The sequence below is a fragment of the Esox lucius genome, chromosome 6, assembly GCF_011004845.1.
Source record: "Esox lucius isolate fEsoLuc1 chromosome 6, fEsoLuc1.pri, whole genome shotgun sequence".
In the NCBI taxonomy this organism is placed as follows: Eukaryota; Metazoa; Chordata; class Actinopteri; order Esociformes; family Esocidae; genus Esox; species Esox lucius.
The window spans coordinates 342,485-366,593 of NC_047574.1; the positions used below are offsets into that span (position 1 = coordinate 342,485).

The following is a 24,109-nucleotide window of genomic DNA, read 5'->3' on the forward strand; positions in this document are numbered from 1 at the left end:
AGATGTAAAGGTGTGTGTGTGTGTGTGTGTGTGCGTGCATGTGTGTGTGAGACAGTGCTCTCACCACGTGGTAGTGACCATACTGAGCTGACAGATGTAAAGGTGTGTGTGTGTGTGTGTGTGTGCGTGCATGTGTGTGTGAGACAGTGCTCTCACCACGTGGTAGTGACCATACTGAGCTGACAGATGTAAAGGTGTGTGTGTGTGTGTGTGTGTGTGTGTGTGTGTGTGAGACAGTGCTCTCACCACGTGGTAGTGACCATACTGAGCTGACAGATGTAAAGGTGTGTGTGTGTGTGTGTGCGTGCGTGCATGTGTGTGTGAGACAGTGCTCTCACCACGTGGTAGTGACCATACTGAGCTGACAGATGTAAAGGTGTGTGTCCGTCAAGGGAGGAGGTGTTCACTGAGGCTCCAGATCGCAGCAGCAGCAGAACAGAGTCCGCTTTACCCTGCCAGGCTGCATAGTGGAGAGGACGCATTCCTATAGAGAGACAGACAGACAAAGACAGACGAAGACAGATGAAGACAGGAAAAGACAGACAGATGAGAGGAAGACAGATAAAGACAGGGAAAGACAGATAGATAAGAGGAAGAAGAGAAGAAGGGAAAATGTTAGATAGGTGGAACAGATTAACAGAGAGGACCGACACAAGTCCCATGAACGTTGACAAAAGATAGTAGGCAATTCAGTCTATAATTAGTTGTTTTTTTGTTTACTGAAATCCTTTAATGAGGTATGCATAAGCTGATTGTAACTGTTTCAAGTGTTCATAACAGCATACAGGATCATACCATTGGTGTCTTTGATGTCCACAGAGGCCTGGGCTTCCAGCAGTAGAGACAGAAGCTCGGTGGTGCCAGTAAGAGCTGCATGATGTAGAGCAGAAAACCTGACAGAGAAAGACAGAGGGAAAGAGAGAGTAAAAAAAGAGGGAAAGAGGAGAGAGACAAGGGGGAGAGATGGAGAGAGAAAGGGGAGAGTGTACAGAGAGGAGGAAGAAAGAATGGAGGAAAAGACAAGTAGAGGGAGGAGGGAGGGAGAGAGATAGAGGAGAGAGAGAAGGAGAGAGAAGGAGAGAAAGAGGGAGTGGAAAGGTGAGAGACAGGAGAAAGAAGAGAGTAGGGAGACAGTGATTTGGGAGAGAGAGGAGACAGAGAGGTTAAAAGAAGTGATGAAAAGATAGAGATGAAAGTAAAGGTCAAAGGGAGAGGATGAGGGCGAGGAAAGTGTGAATGGAATGATGAAAGTTAAATATTAAATATCCCTCCATTCATGGTCTGTTGATTCTAGAAGAGGAACTACTAACTGCCAGGTGATTAGGGAGGTTGACCAGGAGGTGATTAGGGGAGGTTGATCAGGAGGTGATTAGGTAGGTTGACCAGGAGCCGATTAGAGAGGTTGACCAGGAGGTGATTAGGGAGGTTGACCAAGAGCTGATTATGGAGGGTGACCAGGAGGTGTTTAGGGAGGCTGACCAGGAGCTTATTAGGGAGTTTGACCAGGAGGTGATTAGGGAGGTTAACCAGGAGCTGATTACAGAGGTTGACCAGGAGAGGATTACGGAGGTTGACCAGGATAGGATTAGGGAGGTTGACCAGGAGCTGATTAGGGAGGCTGATAAGGAGGTGACTAAGGAGGTTGACCAGGAGGTGATTAGGGAGGCTGACCAGGAGCTGATTAGGGAGGTTGACCAGGAGCTGATTTATAGAGGCTGACAAGGAGGTGATTAAGGAGGTTGGCCAGGAGGTGATTAGGGAGGTTGACCAGGAGGTGATTAGGGAGATTAATGTTACAGCAGTGAGATCCTGTAACAGTCCTTCTGTGGAGATTGAGGAGGTCAAGGGCTGGCTGAGCCCTCCCACCCTCCCGTTCTCCCTCCCTCCCTCTCTCCCTCCCTCCTTCCCTCCCTCTCTCCCTCACTCCCTCCATCCCTCACTGCCTCCCTCCTGTTCTCCCTACCTCACTCCCTCCCTCCCGTTCTCCCTCCCTCCCTCACTCCCTCCCTCTCTCCCTCACTCCCTCCCTCCCGTTCTCCCTCCCTCTCTCCCTCACTCCCTCCCTCCATCCCTCACTGCCTCCCTCCTGTTCTCCCTACCTCACTCCCTCCCTCCCTCCCTCCCTCACTCCCTCCCTCCCATTCTCTCTCCCTCACTCCCTCCCTCTCTCCCTCACTCCCTCCCTCCCGTTCTCCCTCCCGTTCTCCCTCCCTCTCTCCCTCACTCCCTCCCTCCATCCCTCACTGCCTCCCTCCTGTTCTCCCTCCCTCCCTCTCTCCCTCACTCCATCCCTCTCTCCCTCCATCCATTTCTATATTCTTCCTGCTCTCCTTCCATCCCTCCATGACTCATCTCTATTACATTTTATTATTTTACTTATTTACAACCTTCTCTCCTCTTCTGTGTTCTCCTCTACCCTGACTCCTTCTTCCAATCACAATGTTTGGGGTCCCCACAATGACACTAAAACAAAGTGTGTGTGTGTGTGTGTGTGTGTGAGGGTGTGTATGAATAGGAGGTGAGTCAGTTTAAAGTGAGACAGTGTAAAGATAAGATAAAAGAGCACAGACCACATCAGGTAAGTTCCTCCAGGTGATAAAGACCCCTTCAATCAACTATACTGTTATAAAGCAACTCTTTCTCAAAAAACATTGATTGCATTCCTCTGAGCAAACTAAGTGTATGCACAAGAAAACCTCAGCTATGCAAACATGAACATGCAAGTCCATTTATATGACACACAGAGTAAACATGACAGAAAGTGCAGACAGACAGAGAGACGGACAGACAGACAGACAAACCGACAGACAAACTGACAGAGAGACAGACGGACAGACAGACAGAGACAGACAGAGCAGACAGACGGACAGACATAGAGAGCAGACAGATAGACAGAACACACAGAGAGAGCAAACAGACAGATAGACAGAGCAGGCAGACAGAAGACAGAAACAGAGAGATAGACAGATGGAGACAGACATGTCTTACCCATCTGAGTCCTGATAGTTGACATTCAGCCTCTTTGTGGAACCCAGCAACTCTGAACAATAAAAGAAGAGTACAATGAAGACAGAAGTGAGAGAACGAAAGATGGAGAGGGTGAGGAAGAGAAAGAGGGTGAGGAAAAGAGAAGGGAAGGAAAAAGGGAGGGGTGAGGGGAGGAAAGAGGGAGTGTTTGAGGGAAAAAAGAAAAAGCTTTAGTGACAAATTTCAACGGAAGGCATACTGATCTTCCATCATAGCTGGGCTCTGTGTTTTCACATGTTCCTTTCTTGAAATAACACGTGAGAATAGCTGGAGGTTGCTGCCCAAACGCTCTCCTTACAAACAGCTCTCTTTTTCTTCACTCTCAGACAGAATAATGATAAGCCTTTGTGAGCAGAATGAAAGGAAGTAATTCTATACAAATCAAAACGTAACTTTTATACTTGACTTTTCTTCTGGCTTCAGATCTGTCGCTGTAGCAAACCCCTCTTAGATTTGCCAACTGTCATGCCAACATACACAACATACACACTACATACATAAACTCCCCTGCTAGGCCTTGGTTCCAGTCCACAAGTTGGATTTGTCTCTCAGTGAAATGTTTGAATCAATCAACAGAAGAAGGGATTGATCATTAGACAAAATCTTTTGATATCATCACAATCATTGAAACAGAGTATATCTATTATTTTCCTACAATCTGTGAATTCCCCAGAGATATGGCTCGCTGTGCGGCTCGCTGTGCGGGTACTCTCACCAATGACAAGAGGTAAAACCATGATGTAAGTTATTAATAAGGTGCACGAGGAGGACAAAGAGGACATTACTTTTCAAAAGTGACATTTGAAATGTAGGCTTCTGCTTACACTTTTCCTGGAACCAATCTGGAGGTCAGCCGAGGCACAGTTTTGGAACCAGGCTCAGGGTCAACTCCATTTCATATCCAATCAGTAGAAACAAATCAATGATCTTTAATGCTTTTCAAAGAGTAAATATTTGTAATTTTAACTATTTGTTATCAATAAGTGCAATTACATTGTGCATAACCATGTTTAACATTGGCATTCCTGAACACACTCAACAACAGGCAAGCACACAATCATAGATGCAGACAGACAGACATACAGGCAGACAGACAAGCAGACAGACAGACAGGCAGACAGGCAGGCAGACAGGCAGGCAGGCAGGCAGGCAGGCAGGCAGGCAGACAGGATCAGATACATGTACATTGGGCATAGGGCCAAGGGGGTCTAAAGTGCCCAAATGACAGTCAGGACAGAACAAAGCCTTTAGAGTTCTAGTTCCAACATGAGTCAACATTCCAGACATAACACACCCACCACCATCTCCTCAGTGACTATCCATCCTGTGTTCCATTGACCCCTCTCTTTCTTTTCCTCCCTCCATCCCCTCCCTGTCTTCCATCATTGAGTTCCATTCTTCTCAGTATGAGGTGGTGGGCTCTGGCTCTGACATCACAGCACACAGTGTGTCTCGGAACCTACACATCCTACATTATCATCTGTAATGCAAAAAGATGCCAGGAAAATAGAAAAACATCTACCACCATTTACCACAGCCTGTGGGCCTTTTACACAAGTGCCTTCAGGGAAACACATACACACAAGCAAACAAGTTGCCAACAAAAGGTCTGTCATAACATCTCACAAGGCAAATAAGTGCTGCAGTCCTCTGGGATAAAAAGCTCTACCAGTGTGTTATTGTTGGGGATGGGTTGAATACCATATCCTGGTATTTTGGCAAAAGCCACAGAATGGTTTTCAATTAGGTCAATTGATAGTTCAACGCCCTCCATCCACAACTCCACAACTTTTGCTAGTTATACATATCACACTAAATGCCAGATAGCTGCAGTTCCATTGGATGCGCTAACCGCAATATATATTGCATTTGCAATCATATTAAAAAGTAGGAATGGTTAGGGTTAGTGTTAGTAAATAACACAGTATGGGTTAGGGTTAGTGTTAGTAAATAACACAGTATGGGTTAGGGTTAGTGTTAGTAAATAACACAGTATGGGTTAGGGTTAGTGTTAGTAAATAACACAGTATGGGTTAGGGTTAGTAAATAACACAGTATGGGTTAGTGTTAGTGTTAGTAAATAACACAGTATGGGTTAGGGTTAGTATTAGTAAATAACACAGTATGGGTTAGTGTTAGTAAATAACACATTATGGGTTAGGGTTAGTAAATAACACAGTATGGGTTAGTGTTAGTAAATAACACAGTATGGGTTAGTGTTAGTAAATAACACAGTATGGGTTAGTGTTAGTAAATAACACAGTATGGGTTAGTGTTAGTAAATAACACAGTATGGGTTAGTGTTAGTAAATAACACAGTATGGGTTAGGGTTAGTAAATAACACAGCAGGTGCTGTATTTGGGTCACAAGTCCCTAAGACTTGCAGTGTGTTTGCATACCTTTGTTTTTCAAGTTTTGTGAGGTGATCTAAATACTCATGAACTGTAAAATGTGAAAATTTGAGCTTGTGCAGTAGTGCCATAGAATTTCCAGTGTTAGCCGCCATGTTTTATCAATGTTTTGCTTACCAAGCTGTCAGAGAAACCATGTGACTGAAGACTATGCATACTGTTATTGCTGCAGTATTTCTTCAACAAAAAAAGTTATCTGTTATTTATTCAGTTCTGTGGTGTTCAGTTCTGAGGTGTTCAGTTCTGAGGAGTTCAGTTCTGACAATTGTCCTCCCATTCTCGTTTTGCATTGCCTTGATAAAACTCTAGAGTCTTTGGAAAAATATACAGCTACGTTATTTTTTATCTGGCAACTGCATTCTAAACATGTATCACTCTGGTTCTAGATTGGTCAAAAATGATATTGCCAAAGATTTGGATGAAAAGTCAGTTTGGTTTGCCCTATTTAATGCCCTATCAGACACAGTGGGGAGAACAAATATTTGATACACTGCCGATTTTGCAAGTTTTCCCACTTACAAAGCACGTGGAAGTCTGTAATTTTTCAACTGTGAGTGACAGAATCTAAAACAAAAATCCAGAAAATCCCATTGTAAGATTTTTAAGTAATTAATTTGCAGTTTATTGCATGACATAATTATTTGATACATCAGAAAAGCAGAACATAATATTTGGTACAGAAACCTTTGTTTGCAATTACAGAGATCATATGTTTCCTGTAGTTCTTAACCAGGTTTGCACACATTGCAGCAGGGATTTTGGCCCACTCCTCCATACAGACCTTCTCCAGGTCCTTCAGGTTTTCGGGGCTGTCGCTGGGCAATACAGACTTTCAGCTCCCTCCAAAGATTTTCTAATGGGTTCAGGTCTGGAGACTGGCAAGGCCACTCCAGGACCTTGAGATGCTTCTTACGGAGCCACACCTTAGTTGTCCTGGCTGTGTGTTTCGGGTCGTTGTCATGCTGGAAGACCCAGCCACGACCCATCTTCAATGCGCTTACTGAGGGAAGGAGGTTGTTGGCCGAGATCTCGCGATACATGGCCCCATCCATCCTCCCCTCAATACAGTGCAGTTGTCCTGTCCCCTTTGCAGAAAAGCATCCCCAAAGAATGATGTTTCCACCTCCATGCTTCACGGTTGGGATGGTGTTCTTGGGGTTGTACTCATCCTTCTTCCTCCTCCAAACACAGCGAGTGGAGTTTAGACCAAAAAGCTCTATTTTTGGCTCATCAGACCACATGACCTTCTCCCATTCCTCCTCTGGATCATCCAGATGGTCATTGGCAAACTTCAGACTGGCCTGGACATGCGCTGGCTTGAGCAGGGGGACCTTGCGTGCGCTGCAGGATTGTAATCCATGACGGTGTAGTGTGTTACTAATGGTTTTCTTTGAGATTGTGGTCCCAGCTCTCTTCAGGTCATTGACCAGGTCCTGCCATGTAGTTCTGGGCTGATCCCTCACCTTCCTCATGATCACTGATGCCCCACGAGGTGAGATCTTGCATGGAGCCCCAGACCGAGGGAGATTGACCGTCATCTTGAACTTCTTCCATTTTCTAATAATTGCACCAACAGTTGTTGCCTTCTCACCAAGCTGCTTGCCTATTGTCCTGTAGCCTATCTCAGCCTTGTGCAGGTCTACAATTTTATCCCTGATGTCCTTACACAGCTCTCTGGTCTTGGCCATTGTGGAAAGTTTGGAGTCTGTTTGATTGAGTGTGTGGACAGGTGTCTTTTATACAGGTAACGAGTTCAAACAGGTGCAGTTAATACAGGTAATGAGTGGAGAACAGGAGGGCTTCTTAAAGAAAAACTAACAGGTCTGTGAGAGCCGGAATTCTTACTGGTTGGTAGGTGATCAAATACTTATGTCATGCAATAAAATGCAAATTCATTATTTAAAAATCATATAATGTGATTTTCTGGATTATGTTGTAGATTCCGTCACTCACAGTTGAAGTTTACCTATGATAAAAATGACAGATTTCTACATGCTTTGTAAGTGGGAAAACCTGCCAAATCGGCAGTGTATCAAATACTTGTTCTCCCCACTGTATGTAGATTTTACTAAAGAAACTGACCTCTTTGTGTGGATACTTTTACCATGGCGATAGAATGTATATTTGATGATGTCCACAAAAGAGTTCCCCAGGATTACATGTTGGGTCCTATTCTGTTTACTATGTATATTAATGATATAAGGAACTTAGAGAAAATGTCTATTCCATTTTTATACTGATGACATTATGTGGTTCCATCTCTTGTAGATGCATTTGAACATTTACTATCTGATTTCCAATTCATACAAAAATTACTTATGGGGTCTGTCTTAGGTTAGTCCTAAATGCAAATAAAAAGTTCCTCACTCAAAACTTTCCTTTTCAACTTTTTTGGAAAGGAAAGAAAAAGTGCAGTGATCTCTTAATTTTTTCTGGAGCTGTATGTTATTATACTTTGGATGATTTCAAAATAACTTCCTGTTATAGAACGTGCTTAAACTGACCAATACCTTAGGATTAGGTTCGATGAGAATCGATCTTTTAAAACACACATTACTGAGAATCTTGTACATTTCTGGTTTCTCAGCATATAAATCAAAGTCTACAAACCACTTTTATTTACACTACTGATACGTTTGGGGTACTTAGAAATGTCCTTGTTTTCAAAAGAAAAGCAAATCTTCTAACCATTAAAATAACACGAAATTGTTCAGAAATACAGAGTAGACATTGTAAATGTTTTAAATGACTATTGTAGCTGGAAACAGGTGATTTGTAATGGAATATCTACACAGGCGGAAAGAGGCCCATTATCAGCAACCATCAGTCCTGTGTTCCAATGGCATGTTGTGTTTGCTAATCCAAGTTTATCATTTTAAAAGGCAATGTGATCATTAGAAAACCCTTTTGCAATTATTATTAGCCCAGCTGAAAACTGCTGTGCTGATTATAGAAGCAATAAAATGGTCCTTCTTTAGACCAGTTGAGTATCTGAAGAATCAGCACTTGTGGGAACAATTACTAGCTCAAAATGATCAGAAACAAATAAACTCCTTTTGAAACTTGTCAGTACGTTCGTGTTCTGAGATATGAAGGCTATTCCATGTGAGAATTTGCCAAGAAGCTGAAGATCTCGTACAACTTTCAGGTCCTCAACTTCATTAAATAGTACCTGCAAAACACCAGTCTCAATTTAAACAGTGAAAAAGCGACTCTTGTGCCTTGTTTCCACTGGTGCCAAACACTGGTGTTTTTCCCAAAAGTTCAGAAATGTTTCTGTTTCCATTGACACGGGCCAGTGCCAGTCGGCCATTAGGTCATGGCTGAGTAGCCCGGCTCTCACTTGGTGCCAAGCCCCAGACTTTAGGACTTAGGGTGGAGTTTGTGGATTGATAAGTTATGTGCTGTGAAAACGCGTCATTTTGTGCTATTTGAATAGCCATGTGTATCATTTGCTTTAGGCTTCTCTTAATGGTTTTCATCCGATCCAGAGGTGTAAAAAGTACAAAGTAAAAGTACACAACTGGGTTCGGCTGTGTTCACCACTTTTGGGAAGTATCTATTTAAGATCTAAATAACCAGGTAAAGGGAGTTCAAAACTAACTAGTGACCAATTAAATAAAAAGGAAGATTGTAAATTATCAATTAAGGACACAGATGAGTTATGAACTCTGTTTACATGGTCATTTAACCCTTCTTTAGGAACTTCCCAAAACTAGTGAACACAGCCGAGTACTTCTACTTTGTACTTTTTACACCCCTGATCCGATCTAACAAAAAAAACATAAAATAGAGAAATAAAGTAGAGAAGAATAAAGCAATAGTACAGGGAAGCAAAGACTCAGAACAGAAAGAGTTGGAACAACGGAAGGTGATATGATGCCATTGACTCAGTAGAAAAATGGAGCGCTGAGACCGAGACGTAGCCTCTAGAACGTATAACAACACAACATTACTTCAGAATACTCCCAAATACTTCTATTAAATGTTGATAGTTTTGACAAAATACTTATTAAACAAAACAATTAATACACTGGCTTACAGCAGCAGAATCACAAGTGTAGGTGGAGAAGGAGCCGGTCGCAAGAAATTTGTTTTATTACTCAAGTTCAAACCTCATATTGTAATGGAGTTTTTGTTGCATTGTAATGGAATTATTGTTGCATTGTAATGGAGTTTTCATTGCATTGCAATGGAGTTATTGTGGCATTGTAATGGAGTTATTGTTGCATTGTAATTGAGTATTTATTGCATTGTAATGGAGTTTTTGTTGCATTGTAATGGAGTTATTGTTGCATTGTAATGGAGTTTTTGTTGCATTGTAATGGAGTTATTGTTGCATTGTAATTGAGTTTCTGTTGCATTGTGATGGAGTTATTGTTGCATTGTAATGGAGTTTTTATTGCATTCTGATGGAGTTATTGTGGCATTGTAATGGAGTTATTGTTGCATTGTAATGGAGTTATTGTTGCATTGTAATGGAGTTATTGTTGCATTGTGATGGAGTTATTGTTGCATTGTAATGGAGTTATTGTGGCATTGTAATGGAGTTATTGTTGCATTGTATTTGAGTTTTTATTGCATTGTAATTGAGTTCAGATACGACTACAGAGGTCATCTAACCCCCCTGAGCCAAACATACAGACCAGCCAATGGCCCATCTGGTCTGACCCTAAGGCTAGTAGCACAGCCCTCTTGCACATTGCACTTCTTTAGGTGTTATTCAACTCAGTCACCTTGATTCGTTTGCCAGGTAGCAATATGACAGTTTCTCATTTTGAGTAAATGTATTAAACCCTTTCAGCACAATGTCTTAAGGTTGGACACAAACAAAATTACATTAACAGAGAGCAGGAGAATGTAAGAAAAGAAGAAAGTTGAATGTAATTAAAGAGTTCAGTAGCCACCAGTTAAAACGTAGCCAGTCAAAGACAAGCCAACTTAAGTAGCAGATGACTGTTGCTACCCCAGAAAAGGACATGGTCCTCAGTTGGATGATGTTTATATTGAATGTTTATCCATTCAGCCTTTATGCAAACATCAGCAGTGTGGCGCAAATGGCACCACTATTCCATCCTCCTGACTAGACTCCTGTTGGGTGGATAGGGTGCTATTTGGGACGTGTCCCAGAACATACCATCAGCTTAGATGTTTATACTTCAAATTCAGACACAGCCAAGGTATTCAAGGTATTCAAACTTTTTCCACTTGAAGTTCAGGTTCAGCTGGGCCATGGTGTTGGCACTATAACATTCACAGCATATCAAAAACACTTTACATTCACTCAAACATTGAGTAGCTTATTTACACTTATTTGACCAGGTATATTGACAGAAAATGTAGTGCAATACTTTATGTCATACAATATTTTACAGTAGCTATCATGCTCAAAAAGGTTGGAGACCCTTGCCTATAGCATATCCATATAGCAGTTAGCCTATACTGCAGCAGGTAGCCTATACTGCAGTTAGTGTACAGCTAGTAACTTATACAGTAGCATGTATAGAATGCAACTTATAGCAGATGCTACATATATCGTAGCATATTGTGTATAAAATGTAGCTTATACTGTAGCATATAATGTATAGCATGTAGCATGTACTATAGCTTATACTGTAGGACCCAGCCAGGCAATGGTTTTGTAGACAGAGCAACTGTTAGCACTAGCTGCTGGGTGGCATTCTTGCCTTGGTTGGCATGACCGTGAGCAGACTAATTCTCAAATAATGATAGATTTACAACAGTGTGACAGTAGATCAAATTCTGATAGAGTTACAACAGTGACAGTAGCCCACATATTGATAGAGTTACAGAGTGACAGTAGACCATGTATTGACAGAATGACAATAGAGTGACAGTAGACCATGTATTGATACAGTTACAACAGAGCGACAGTAGACCATGTATTGACAAAATGACAATAGAGTGACAGTAGACCATGTATTGACAGAATGACAATAGAGTGACAGTAGACCATGTATTGATACAGTTACAACAGAGCGACATAGACTACGACTGACAGAATTACAACAGAGTGACTGTCGACAACATATTGGTGTCACATGTTCATGGGACAATAAATGATACACTCACAACTGTATTTTTCTCTAGAGAATTTCACTGGTTCTGATCAACCTAAATGACTGGCAGTCTGAGTGTCGCAATCAGAGGAATGAAGGAAACAGACCTCCTATATCCCAGTAATCCTTTCAGTTTCGCACATGCACTCCTCAACTGAGAAGTGAGACAGGATAAGTTATCCAGTAAAAGCAATTTTAACTGGAACTCTGGAAAGCAGCTTCTTTCCTGGAGGATATAAGGTATCTGTGAGCCAAATGGAACTCAGAGTGAATAGAACAGAATAAAACCATGACAACGGTTGATTCTGGGTATGTGTTTAGAATAACTTGTTCTGTGTCTGTCATGTCCTGCTGTGACTCTTCACAACATCATTGCAATCTGTCTCATTCTAGTTGAGAACAGATCAAACACAAAAAAAAGTCAAAAGTGGTGGGTTAGGACCCTGGTCAAAGTTTGTGGGTTAGGGCCCTGGTCAAAGTTTGTGGGTTAGGGCCCTTGTCAAAGGTTGAGGGTTAGGACCCTGGTCAAAGGTCGAGGGTTAGGACCCTGGTCAAAGTTTGTGGGTTAGGGCCCTTGTCAAAGGTCGAGGGTTAGGATCCTGGTCAAAGTGTGTGGGTTAGGACCCTTGTCAAAGTTTGTGGGTTAGGGCTCTGGTCAAAGTTCAAGGGTTAGGGTTCTGGTCAAAGTTCAAGGGTTAGGGCTCTGGTCAATAGTCATAGATGGCTAAGGATGGTCCCTGAGGGATTTGTAAATAAACATTCCCAAGATGTCAGTGGAACCCTTAACCCTACCCAGACCATTTTAGAACATTCTCAGAACAAGTCTTGGAGGGTAGAACAGAACATATACAGTGTGTTCATATGTTTGCATCCCTGGGAGAAATTGTGACATTTTGGCAGTGATTTTGAAAAAATACAAAAACTTTTATTGAAGGATAGTGGTCATATGAAGTGATTTATTATCACATAGTTGTCTGGCTCCTTTTGAAATCATAATGATAACAGAAATCCCCCAAATCCAAAGTTAATATACCCTTGAATGTTTGGCCTTGTTAACTAAGGGTATGTCAACTTTTGAACAAGATTCAGTTGCCATGTTTTGTTTTATGATGGTGTCATTCTGTTATGACCTAGAGTTTAATGTGTTTTGCCTGTTCACTCATGTTCTTTACAAATGGTACATATATTACCAATTCTCCAAGGATATGCAAACGTTTGAGCACAACTGTAATCCAGAATGCAGTAGGCTGAAATCAATTCAACATAATATTCTAATATATGCAATAAGACACTGAGCTCCCATTGAAATATATGTCTTTCATTTATCATTCAGTAGCCTCCCCAATAGCACAATGACTGTTCAGGAAGGAAAAGGAGGACTCCTTTTAGACATCTAAAGACATCTATCCCTATGGGTTTTCGCGGAAGAAATGCCCTCCAAAATGTAATCATTATTTCACTGTACAACATCCACAGAACAGATACATTATAAATCAAGACAGTTTTTGTGCATCAGTTATGTTCGTCTAGCATTAATCATTCACACAATATCCCATAATATTTCTGATGATTAGGGTACACACACACACACATTTTGTTTTACCATCCTTGTGGGGAACCCTAACCTCAATATTCAGCAGGATTTACTCAACCGTATCCTCTTAAACCAGGCCTGGCTTGTTGCAAATGGGTGGAAATAAAAAACAAAACAGTAACGTCTCAAAACACGTTAAACCAATCAAATTCATTGCTTGGGAGGGACTTATACAGGTGCTCACAAGATAGCAAAATCGCTAAATAAAACACCATCAAAATCTGTGGATTTATGTCGCGTTTGTGTTGAACAATATCAGTCGTTGAGAAACAAACATAACTTCCTAGGTAAATCGTTATTGCGACTGGACTACAAACTCACGTTAGAAGATATAATAGGACCGGTAACGCTGAATGATGGGTTTTCTGAAGCGGTATGTGGCACCTGTCACAGACTTCTGCTATAATATAAAATAGGTGTGGATGATGTAGAAAGAATTAGTGCTTTTGTGAGGGGAAAAGGCTCATTCTAAACTGAACGAAAAGAGGTGGCGCAGCAGTCTCAATCCCCAGATGTACCAAAAGTTTTCCGACTAACGAACAAGCCTCCCTAGCCTGTAGGAAGGCACGTCAAAATCTATTTTTTCAGAACAGCATTTAATTAGAGATGTAGTAAGGGCTATATTGACTAAATTTCATGAATAGAGCACAGCTCTTCCAAAACAGAATTAAATTTTTTGACTGAGAGTCAGTGACTGAGAGTCAAGATGGGTCACTCAAATGAAGACTGCTCTCCACTGTATCACTCAAGCTCTCCAGAACGCCCAAGACGAAGATCCCTCTTCTCATTCTCCTACATCTAATGTATCTGCTGCTTTTGACACTATGAAACAATACTATAGTGAACCACTGTGAGTAAGGGTTAGGGTTAGGGTTAGGCAGTGCAGTGTGCAGGTTATGGAGACACACGTCTTGTCCTCTGCTGGTCTTTATCTATGGGAGAAGACAAGCAGCCCAGGGTTGGGAGAGAAATGGAGAGATACAGTTGATAAAGACAGAACTGGAAGAAACAGAGGGAGAGTGAGGTAAAGATTAAAAAGAGTTCAAGAAGAGTTCACCTGTCTTCCAAACTTTTGTTTGTCTTCTCTTGGTAATTACAGCATGTCTGTTGTAGTTGGGATGTTTTTCAGTAAACAAGTGGAGTGAAACAGTGCTCTCACTCTACAAACTAGTTCTTAAATCTGCATGGGTTTCTCGGATAGCAACAAATACAATTTAAGGTTATATGTTGATATAAAATCTGCATGCTGATAGTCATAGGACCGTTTCGTAAGACAAGTCTATACACCAACATATTGGCAGGGTTGCAAAACTCATTCTGAGAGTTAACTGTGTTTAACCCTTATCCTTCTGACTGTGAGTTAACTGTGTTTAACCCTTATCCTTCTGACTGTGAGTTCACTGTGGTTAACCCTTACCCTTCTGACTGTGAGTTAACTGTGTTTAACCCTTATCCTTCTGACTGTGAGTTAACTGTGTTTAACCCTTATCCTTCTGACTGTGAGTTAACTTTGTTTAACCCTTACCCTTCTGACTGTGAGTTAACTGTGTTTAACCCTTATCCTTCTGACTGTGAGTTAACTGTGTTTAACCCTTACCCTTCTGACTGTGAGTTCACTGTGGTTAACCCTTACCCTTCTGACTGTGAGTTAACTGTGTTTAACCCTTATCCTTCTGACTGTGAGTTAACTGTGTTTAACCCTTACCCTTCTGACTGTGAGTTAACTGTGTTTAACCCTTATCCTTCTGACTGTGAGTTAACTGTGTTTAACCTTTACCCTTCTGACTGTGAGTTCACTGTGGTTAACCCTTACCCTTCTGACTGTGAGTTAACTGTGTTTAACCCTTATCCTTCTGACTGTGAGTTAACTGTGTTTAACCCTTACCCTTCTGACTGTGAGTTAACTGTGTTTAACCCTTACCCTTCTGACTGTGAGTTAACTGTGTTTAACCCTTACCCTTCTGACTGTGAGTTCACTGTGGTTAACCCTTACCCTTCTGACTGTGAGTTAACCGTGTTTAACCCTTATCCTTCTGACTGTGAGTTAACTGTGGTTAACCCTTACCCTTCTGACTGTGAGTTCACTGTGTTTAACCCTTACCCTTCTGACTGTGAGTTCACTGTGTTTAACCCTTACCCTTCTGACTGTGAGTTAACTGTGTTTAACCCTTACCCTTCTGACTGTGAGTTCACTGTGTTTAACCCTTACCCTTCTGACTGTGAGTTCACTGTGTTTAACCCTTACCCTTCTGAGTGTGAGTTCACTGTGTTTAACCCTTACCCTTCTGACTGTTTAAGTAGTGTGTCCAAGAACATGAATGTCAAGGAGAACACACCTCGTTGATCCTACCAGATAACTATGGGTCTATGGTTTGAAAGACATTAGGCCCAAAGCACCAGAGTAACTGTTGTTCTGTCAACCAGACCATGTGATCCTGAGCTACGAAAGCATCTGTAGTGGGGCATCACATTCAGTGTATGTTCATTGTACTCTACTCTGCAAATGGTTTTTATTTTATTTTTATTTAAAAAAGGAAATTCTTAAACCCATTTTTTACACTCCCAATTTCTCCCAAGGCCGCACATTCTGACACTGGTCAATTTGCCTCTGGGCATTCTTACCAGTGTTGAGGGTAACTAAGTAATGTGTTATAGTAGTCAAACTACAAGTAACGTAAGGCGTTAGTTATTTAAATGAAGTAATCCCTTACTAGTTATTTCTTCAAATAAATAACGCATTACAGAATTTCCCTCAGTGTAACCGATGTAGCTTTACGTAGCATTACTTTTCTTTAATAGCAAGTGGCTATATAACACCCAAAGCAGCACCAGTTCTCACAGATCCTTTCGAACCAATATGTAGCGTCGACTAGCGATTTTTGCGGCGGAAGGGTGAGCTCGGGTGAGCTTTGCGATTGTGACTTGGGAAGCAGTTTACTATTTCAACTACATCGTTATTACCTTCGCATATGAACAATCGCTGCGGTTGTTATGTTTTGCTGGGATCTTTTGCCTGTTGGACAACCAAAGTTCGATGCGAAATCATCCTTTGTTGGACAACCAAAGTTGATCTTAAATCATCCTCCATTATTTTCAGGCAAACAAATGTTGAATCTGAATGAACACGTAGCTGACCCTTCCGTGCTATACAACAAATTACAACAGAGAGCAGTCAAAGTGCATAGGGCAGCAGAGCCTTTTGGGATTCACCAGGGTGGTAAATAAACATTAAGCCCACACTGTTTTTGTATATGGTAGGCATTAATATTTGTTTAGCAGGTGCCATTTAAATAAGCAGAGAATAATTTTCTTTTGTCAAATATGGTTTTAATAAATTACTTTCTAAATACATGTTATGTTTCTAAACGCAACTTTTATAAATAATTTCAAAACAGATTTAGTAATTATTCACCTCCGAATAAAGAAATGAAACATTAATGGATTATGCACATAGTTGCAAAGAGATTTCAAATTGCTATTTTCTTTTTGAGAAGGTGTGTTTATCAGTGCACAACGCTACATCTGTCTAGAAGTCTGTACATATAGGCTGTTAAAAAACGCTGGGCTGAAAATGTGGAGGCACTTTTCAATATGAAAATAATATGAAACAATATGAAATAATTCATTGGTTTAAGAGATTCTTGATAAAAAAAACTAAATGCAAATATTATTTGGCATTATGGTTTATGATTACTTGAGATAATAGGATTGGTCACTGTTTCTGTATAATGATTTATAATGTTATATGCTGTTGAGTGACACAATATCTGACTACATTATTATACGCATCCCATTAAATGTGTGTCTTCTGGGCATAAGTGACCGACACGTGAATATAGAATCAAATAACTTATCTGGCCTACCACACAGATAACCCCACTACTAACTACCCTGTACTGACCTTCCACACAGATAACCCCACTACTAACTACCCTGTACTGGCCTACCACACAGATAACCCCACTACTAACTACCCTGTACTGGCTTACCACACAGATAACCCCACTACTAACTACCCTGTACTGGCCTACCACACAGATAACCCCACTACTAACTACCCTGTACTGGCCTACCACACAGATAACCCCACTACTAACTATCCTGTACTGGCCTACCACACAGATAACCCCACTACTAACTACCCTGTACTGGCCTACCACACAGATAACCCCACTACTAACTATCCTGTACTGGCCTACCAAACAGAAAACCCCACTACTAACTATCCTGTACTGGCCTACCACACAGATAACCCCAATTCACAATGGGGTAACCACAATGTTAAAGACTGATCTATCTGAAGGCATATTATTTTAGGAATCCGTAAGCAGAACCGGCCAAGATTTTGCCTTTATAGCACATGGCCTACTTAAATTACATCCAAAAAAGTTGGGACGCTATTACAAACAGAGACAACAAACAGATAAATGCTATTGTTTTTGGAAAAATATACACCCATTTCTAATTTGATGCCAACAACACTTACGATCTTCCTAATTGTAGAGCGCTCACTCACCACTGTGTTCTATACAATAGAGTAGGCTGGCTCTCACTGTCTCACTGACACGAAGGCTCTTCTGGGTTTGACACCATTCTACCTTTGCGAACTTATCAGCAAAAAAAATCTAAAAGCTATTTCTTGTAATCTCTATCTACTGTCAGTTCCCACTGTCCACACAGAGATGGCCATAAAAGCTTTACCATCACAGGATCTCTATCTACAGTCAGTTCCCACTGTCCACATAGAGATGGGTAGAAAAGCCTTATCATCACAGGATCTCTATCTACTTTCAGTTCCCACTGTCCACATAGAGATGGGTAGAAAAGCCTTATCATCACAGGATCTCTATCTACTTTCAGTTCCCACTGTCCACATAGAGATGGGTAGAAAAGCCTTATCATCACAGGATCTCTATCTACAGTCAGTTCCCACTGTCCACATAGAGATGGGTAGAAAAGCCTTATCATCACAGGATCTCTATCTACTTTCAGTTCCCACTGTCCACACAAAGAAGAGTAGAAAAGCTTTTAGGGTGGCTGCTCCTACAGCATGGAATGGTCTTCAATCTGACCTGAAAATGCAGGAGCTTGTAGCACTGGTTGTTTTAAAGACAAATTGAGAACAATGGAAGATTGTTGGCCTATATATGTGTCAGTGCTTAAAATTGTGCATCTTTTTAAATTGTTGCTGTATTTATTGTTTTTATTGGCGCTAGATGGTATGGTTGGTGTATTTTTATTTCCCTATGTTTGTGTTGTGTGTTTTAAATTAGTTTATGTTTGTGATACACGTCTTGGCCAGGACACTCCTGAAAATAAGATCTGTAATCTCAGTGAATCCTTCCTGAATAAATAAAGGTAACAAAAAAAAAGAGTGGTGAATTCCCCATCCCCATCTTTACTTCTGAAAGACTCATCCTCTCTGGGATGCACTTTTTATACCCAATAATGTGTTGTAGGTTAAGGTGCAGGCCCATGTTTACTGGATTATGAATGTGTTGTAGGATAAGGTGCAGGCCCATGTTGACTGGATTATGAATGTGTTGTAGGATAAGGTGCAGGCCCATGTTGACTGGATTATGAATGTGTTGTAGGATAAGGTGCAGGCCCATGTTGACTGGATTATGAATGTGTTGTAGGATAAGGTGCAGGCCCATGTTGACTGGATTATGAATGTGTTGTAGGATAAGGTGCAGGCCCATGTTGACTGGATTATGAATGTGTTGTAGGATAAGGTGCAGGCCCATGTTGACTGGATTATGAATGTGTTGTAGGATAAGGTGCAGGCCCATGTTTACTGGATTATGAATGTGTTGAAGGATAAGGTGCAGGCCCATGTTGACTGGATTATGAATGTGTTGTAGGATAAAGTGCAGGCCCATGTTGACTGGATTATGAATGTGTTGTAGGATAAGGTGCAGGCCCATGTTGACTGGATTATGAATGTGTTGTAGGATAAGGTGCAGGCCCATGTTGACTGGATTATGAATGTGTTGTAGGATAAGGTGCAGGCCCATGTTGACTGGATTATGAATGTGTTGTAGGATAAGGTACAGGCCCATGTTGACTGGATTATGAATGTGTTGTAGGATAAGGTGCAGGCCCATGTTGACTGGATTATGAATGTGTTGTAGGATAAGGTGCAGGCCCATGTTGACTGGATTATGAATGTGTTGTAGGATAAGGTGCAGGCCCATGTTGACTGGATTATGAATGTGTTGTAGGATAAAGTGCAGGCCCATGTTTACTGGATTCTGAATGTGTTGTAGGATAAGGTGCAGTCCCATGCTGACTGCATCGTTCCCCATTGATAAAGCTTGAATCTATTTCATGACACTAGAACATGGGAGATCGTTATATGTCATTGCAGTATCATTAAAATGCTTGTTTCTTAAATTATTAATTCTTATTTTACTGTCAGTTATTTAAGAGGCAATGGGATATGCCTTTTGTACTCTGGGCAAAAATACAGAAAAGTGTGTAGCCCCCCAATTTGTTACTCAATACAACTTTTTCAGCTCTTGTGTTAAGTACAAATGCCTCTGTATTCCTAGGGGCTTTGGTCAATGTTTGTCATTTTCAACAGAAGACAAGAGCCTTAGGCTTTTAAAACATCTGAAACAGGCTTAAAGTACAAGATGAATCTCTACATTTCCCATCCTGTTTGTGTAGCAGAGTTAGAGAATACAGAATGAAGCAGTGTGGGCCCTAGATGATCAAAGAGGCTGCTCTTCTACAGACTACAAAAGCAGCATCCTGCTGATTCTAATTAGAAGTTACAACCAATATAGCCCAGTCCATTTCCTTAAGGAGCACTTCGTGCACACACACACTTTATCGACACACACAATTCACCAACACACATACACACATGCAAAACTCCTGTATGCGCACACGCAATCACTCTTTTCAAAGTAATTTAGTTAGAACATAACATAGGCCTAAACCTAGTCCACCTATACAAAGAAAAAACAAGAACAAGGTTGCTATAATAAACCTACATACTAGGTTTTAGCTTTGTCTTTCCTCTGCCATATCAAGCAGACAAATTATGAAAACAAGTACAGGCAAGACTGGTCTGGACCATACAGGAGGCTACAGAAAAAGTGACTTAATTTTGTGACACACTTTATAAATGACTCCTAGTCAGAAACTTGAAGCAGGGATGATAGAAAAGAGACGAACCTAATGAAGAGAGTGGAAAGACTAATTTCATGTAGAGAGAGAGACTCACCTCAAGAACATGAGAATGAGAAGAATGAGAACTAACCTAATGAAGAGGGAGGACACCGTAATAGAGTGCTGCTTGAAGGTAAAGTATTTTGAGCTTCTTGACAGACTCTCTGAATGATATCTCAGCTGTCTGTTTACTGTTAGACTCTTATTAGAAGAAAAGAAAAAAAGGGGAAGTTGTGGAAATTGAGAGAAGAGAGGGGTGACTCAAATGACTAACTGCCTGCAGGCTGGCAAAGAACAGTTATGCTGGATTAAGTGACATTATCTCTCTCACACACACACACCCACACACACACTTACTTATCCCCTTCAGTTAAATATGTTGCCAATCCCAAATTCCACCATCTGTCTCTGTAGGTAGCGACCCACAGAACAGTGGCATTAGTGGGACAGAGTTAAACAACAAATGGCCGATTGTCATTAAACTGGTCATCTGGGGATTAAAGGTACCAGACCAATGACCATACGATACCAACACACCCCTCTGCCCAGTAATCTCACCCTGGGCGATCAGTTATTCCGAATTGGCAGAGAGAAAGACGAAAGGAGGAAGGGTTTTGAATATCACCTCTGTCCTGTATTTATTCTTTCAACACATTTGTATAAGCTTGATATTATGACTGGTAAATAGTTTGACTATGTGACATTAAAGTTAGCATGTTTTAGACCAGAAATAATAACCATAACACTGGTCTTCCTCTGAGGAGTAAAACGCTGGTCTTCCTCTGAGGAGTCATAACACTATTCTTCCTCTGAGGAGTTATAATGCTGGTCTTCCTCTGAGGAGTTAAAACGCTGGTCTTCTTCTGAGGAGTCATAACACTAGTCTTCCTATGGGGAGTTATAACATTGGTCTTCCTATGAGGAGTTATAACACAGGTCTTCCTCTGAGGAGTTTTAACACAAGTCTTCCACTGAGGAGTTATAACATTAGTCTTCCTATTAGGAGTTATAACACTATAACAAGCAACATATTGGGCTTAGTGCCAAAATGTCAATCAGAGTAACTGTCCACACCAATACTACAAATGCAAAAATGCTCTAAACAAAACAATAATAATAAGCAAAACATTCTTACAAGCCTTAAACTTTAAAATCCTTTATTTTTGTATATATCAATGCAACCAGCCAGATGAATATACATTCTGAAGTCTGACCTTGTCTTTGATCCTTCGCTAATCCCCTAACCCTCCAACCTCACCCAGCCTTGGATCTAGCCAGTGTTCTGGTCTATCCTTTGCCTAGCTAAAGGCTAGACCAGGGCTATAACAGCCGCATATAGACCACAGCATCTGGGCTGCTGGCAATCAGACAACACTCCTGCAATGATGAATAACAACAGCAGTGACAAGTCCACATCAGTAACAAGACCACGTCCTCAACACATCCACTGTGACCACGTCCCCAAAACATCCACTGTGACCACGTCCCCAAAACATCCACTGTGAACATGCCCTCAAAACATCCACTGTGACCACGTCCCCAAAACATCCACTGTGACCATGCCCTCAAAACATCCACTGTGACCACGTCCCCAACACATCCACTGTGACCATGTCCTCAAAACATCCACTGTGACCATGTCCTCAAAACATCCACTGTGACCACATCCCCAACACATCCACTGTGACCACGTCCCCAACACATCCACTGTGACCACATCCCCAACACATCCACTGTGACCATGTCCTCAAAACATCCACTATGACCACATCCCCAACACATCCACTGTGACCATGTCCTCAAAACATCCACTGTGACCATGTCCTCAAAACATCCACTGTGACCACATCCCCAACACATCCACTGTGACCACGTCCCTAACACATCAACTGTGACCACGTTCCCAACACATCCACTGTGACCACGTCCCCAACACATCCACTGTGACCAATGTCCCCAACACATCCACTGTGACCACGTTCCCAACACGTTCCCACTGTGACTACGTCTTCAACACATCCATAATGACAGGTCCCCAACACACCCCTTGTTACCAGGTCCTCAACAAATCCACTAGTTCACAAAGAAACAGTCAAGTAGTTGGCCAACTATACAGCTAAACAACACACCTCTTTTTGTAACTAGAGCTCCACAGCTGATGTGCTCAAGTGCACAAAGGAAGGCCATTGTTGTCTGCTATGCTTTTTGAAGGGTTGTTATCTTTTCCAGAGCTTTCACTTAGTGTTAGTCGATGTGTCTTTGACTGTTAAAAGGCGTCGGCATGTCATGGTGTGTAGGGCTAACACTAACCCCATGTTTTTCTCACAGGACCTTATTCTTGTAAGCCATGATAAGAACACCAATGAGGTTTCAACAAGAAAGAGAATTTTAGCTTCTTTAAAGCCTAGAAGAGAGGCCTTATAGCAGAAAGCCAACTCCAGCCATTTTGACAGAAAAGGAGTTAAGGCATGTGTTTGGGAGATGAGGTCATGGAATTAAGGCGTGTGTTTGGGAGATGAGGTCATGGAATTAAGGCGTGTGTTTGGGAGATGAGGTCATGGAGTTAAGGCATGTGTTTGGGAGATGAGGTCATGGAGTTAAGGCATGTGTTTGGGAGATGAGGTCATGGAATTAAGGCGTGTGTTTGGGAGATGAGGTCATGGAGTTAAGGCATGTGTTTGGGAGATGAGGTCATGGAATTAAGGCGTGTGTTTGGGAGATGAGGTCATGGAGTTAAGGCGTGTGTTTGGGAAATTAGGTCATGGAATTAAGGTGTGAGTTTGGGAGATGAGGTCATGGAGTTAAGGCGTGTGTTTGGGAGATTAGGTCATGGAGTTAAGGCGTGTGTTTGGGAGATGAGGTCATGGAGTCAAGGCGTGTGTTTGGGAAATGAGGTCATGGAATAAGGTGTGTGTTTGGGAGATTAGGTCATGGAGTTAAGGCGTGTGTTTAGGAGATGAGGTCATGGAGTCAAGGCGTGTGTTTGGGAAATGAGATCATGGAGGTTATATATAGTTAAATAACACCCCTTAGATAAGAAACGTTGCTTCACTCTGGGATGTATATTAGATCAAGTGCACATCTATAAAACAGAAGCAGAGGCAAACATGTCCTGTATCAGGAATTGAAAAAAAAGGAGATCAGTATGTGTGTAGATCAGTATGTGTGTAGATCAGTATGTGTGTAGATCATATGTGTTTAGATCAGTATGTGTGTAGATCAGTATGTGTGTAGATCAGTATGTGTGGGTATTTGTGTATCTCTCTGTACTCACTGGTTTTGCTGCATTTCACCTTGGCCAGGAGTTTGTGTGTCAGCAGGATGTCACCACTCTTCACTGCCACCAGGAGGTCCTGTTCCTTGCCCATGACTGACCCCTCCAGCAAACAGGATCTTTAAGACCTCAGTCGTCCCCACCTCGCCCCGTCAGTAGTCCCCACCTCGTCTTATCAGTCGTCCCCACCTCGTCCCATCAGTCGTCCCCACCTCGTCCCATTAGTCAAGGGCTCAACCTCACCCAATTAAGTGCATTTTGGCTCATTCAGATTTTACGATTCACAATGATAATGAGAGTACAGAGTAATGTGACACAATAGACCAATCAGCCAGTCTGGGTCTAGCAGTCTGACAGGAATCAATCTGAACAGACAGCAAAAAAATTATCTGATTGTAATCCTAAAGCCAGGTTAGGCATCAGCTGGATGTCATTGCTGTGGTTGTTGGTGGCTGATGATAAAGGTCTGGAGTTGTTCTTAGGGCAGGGAGTGTCTGGTACTCATCTGTGTCCACCAACCTGGAACAGTAAAATGTAATATTA

At 41.6% G+C, this 24,109-nt stretch overlaps 1 protein-coding gene across 1 annotated transcript in view; it reads right to left on the reverse strand.

Moving 5' to 3' along the window:
* LOC105027570 (caskin-2) overlaps positions 1-24,109 on the reverse strand; it is a 69,428-nt gene that overhangs the window by 42,112 nt on the left and 3,207 nt on the right. Inside the window, exons 2-5 of the mRNA XM_020044040.3 lie at positions 23,567-24,085; positions 2,989-3,040; positions 796-893; positions 339-484 (exon numbers count right to left, since the gene is read on the reverse strand). Coding sequence (XP_019899599.3) covers positions 339-484; positions 796-893; positions 2,989-3,040; positions 23,567-23,660 — 390 coding nt within the window. The 5' untranslated portion in view covers positions 23,661-24,085. The remainder of the gene's footprint in view (positions 1-338; positions 485-795; positions 894-2,988; positions 3,041-23,566; positions 24,086-24,109) is intronic.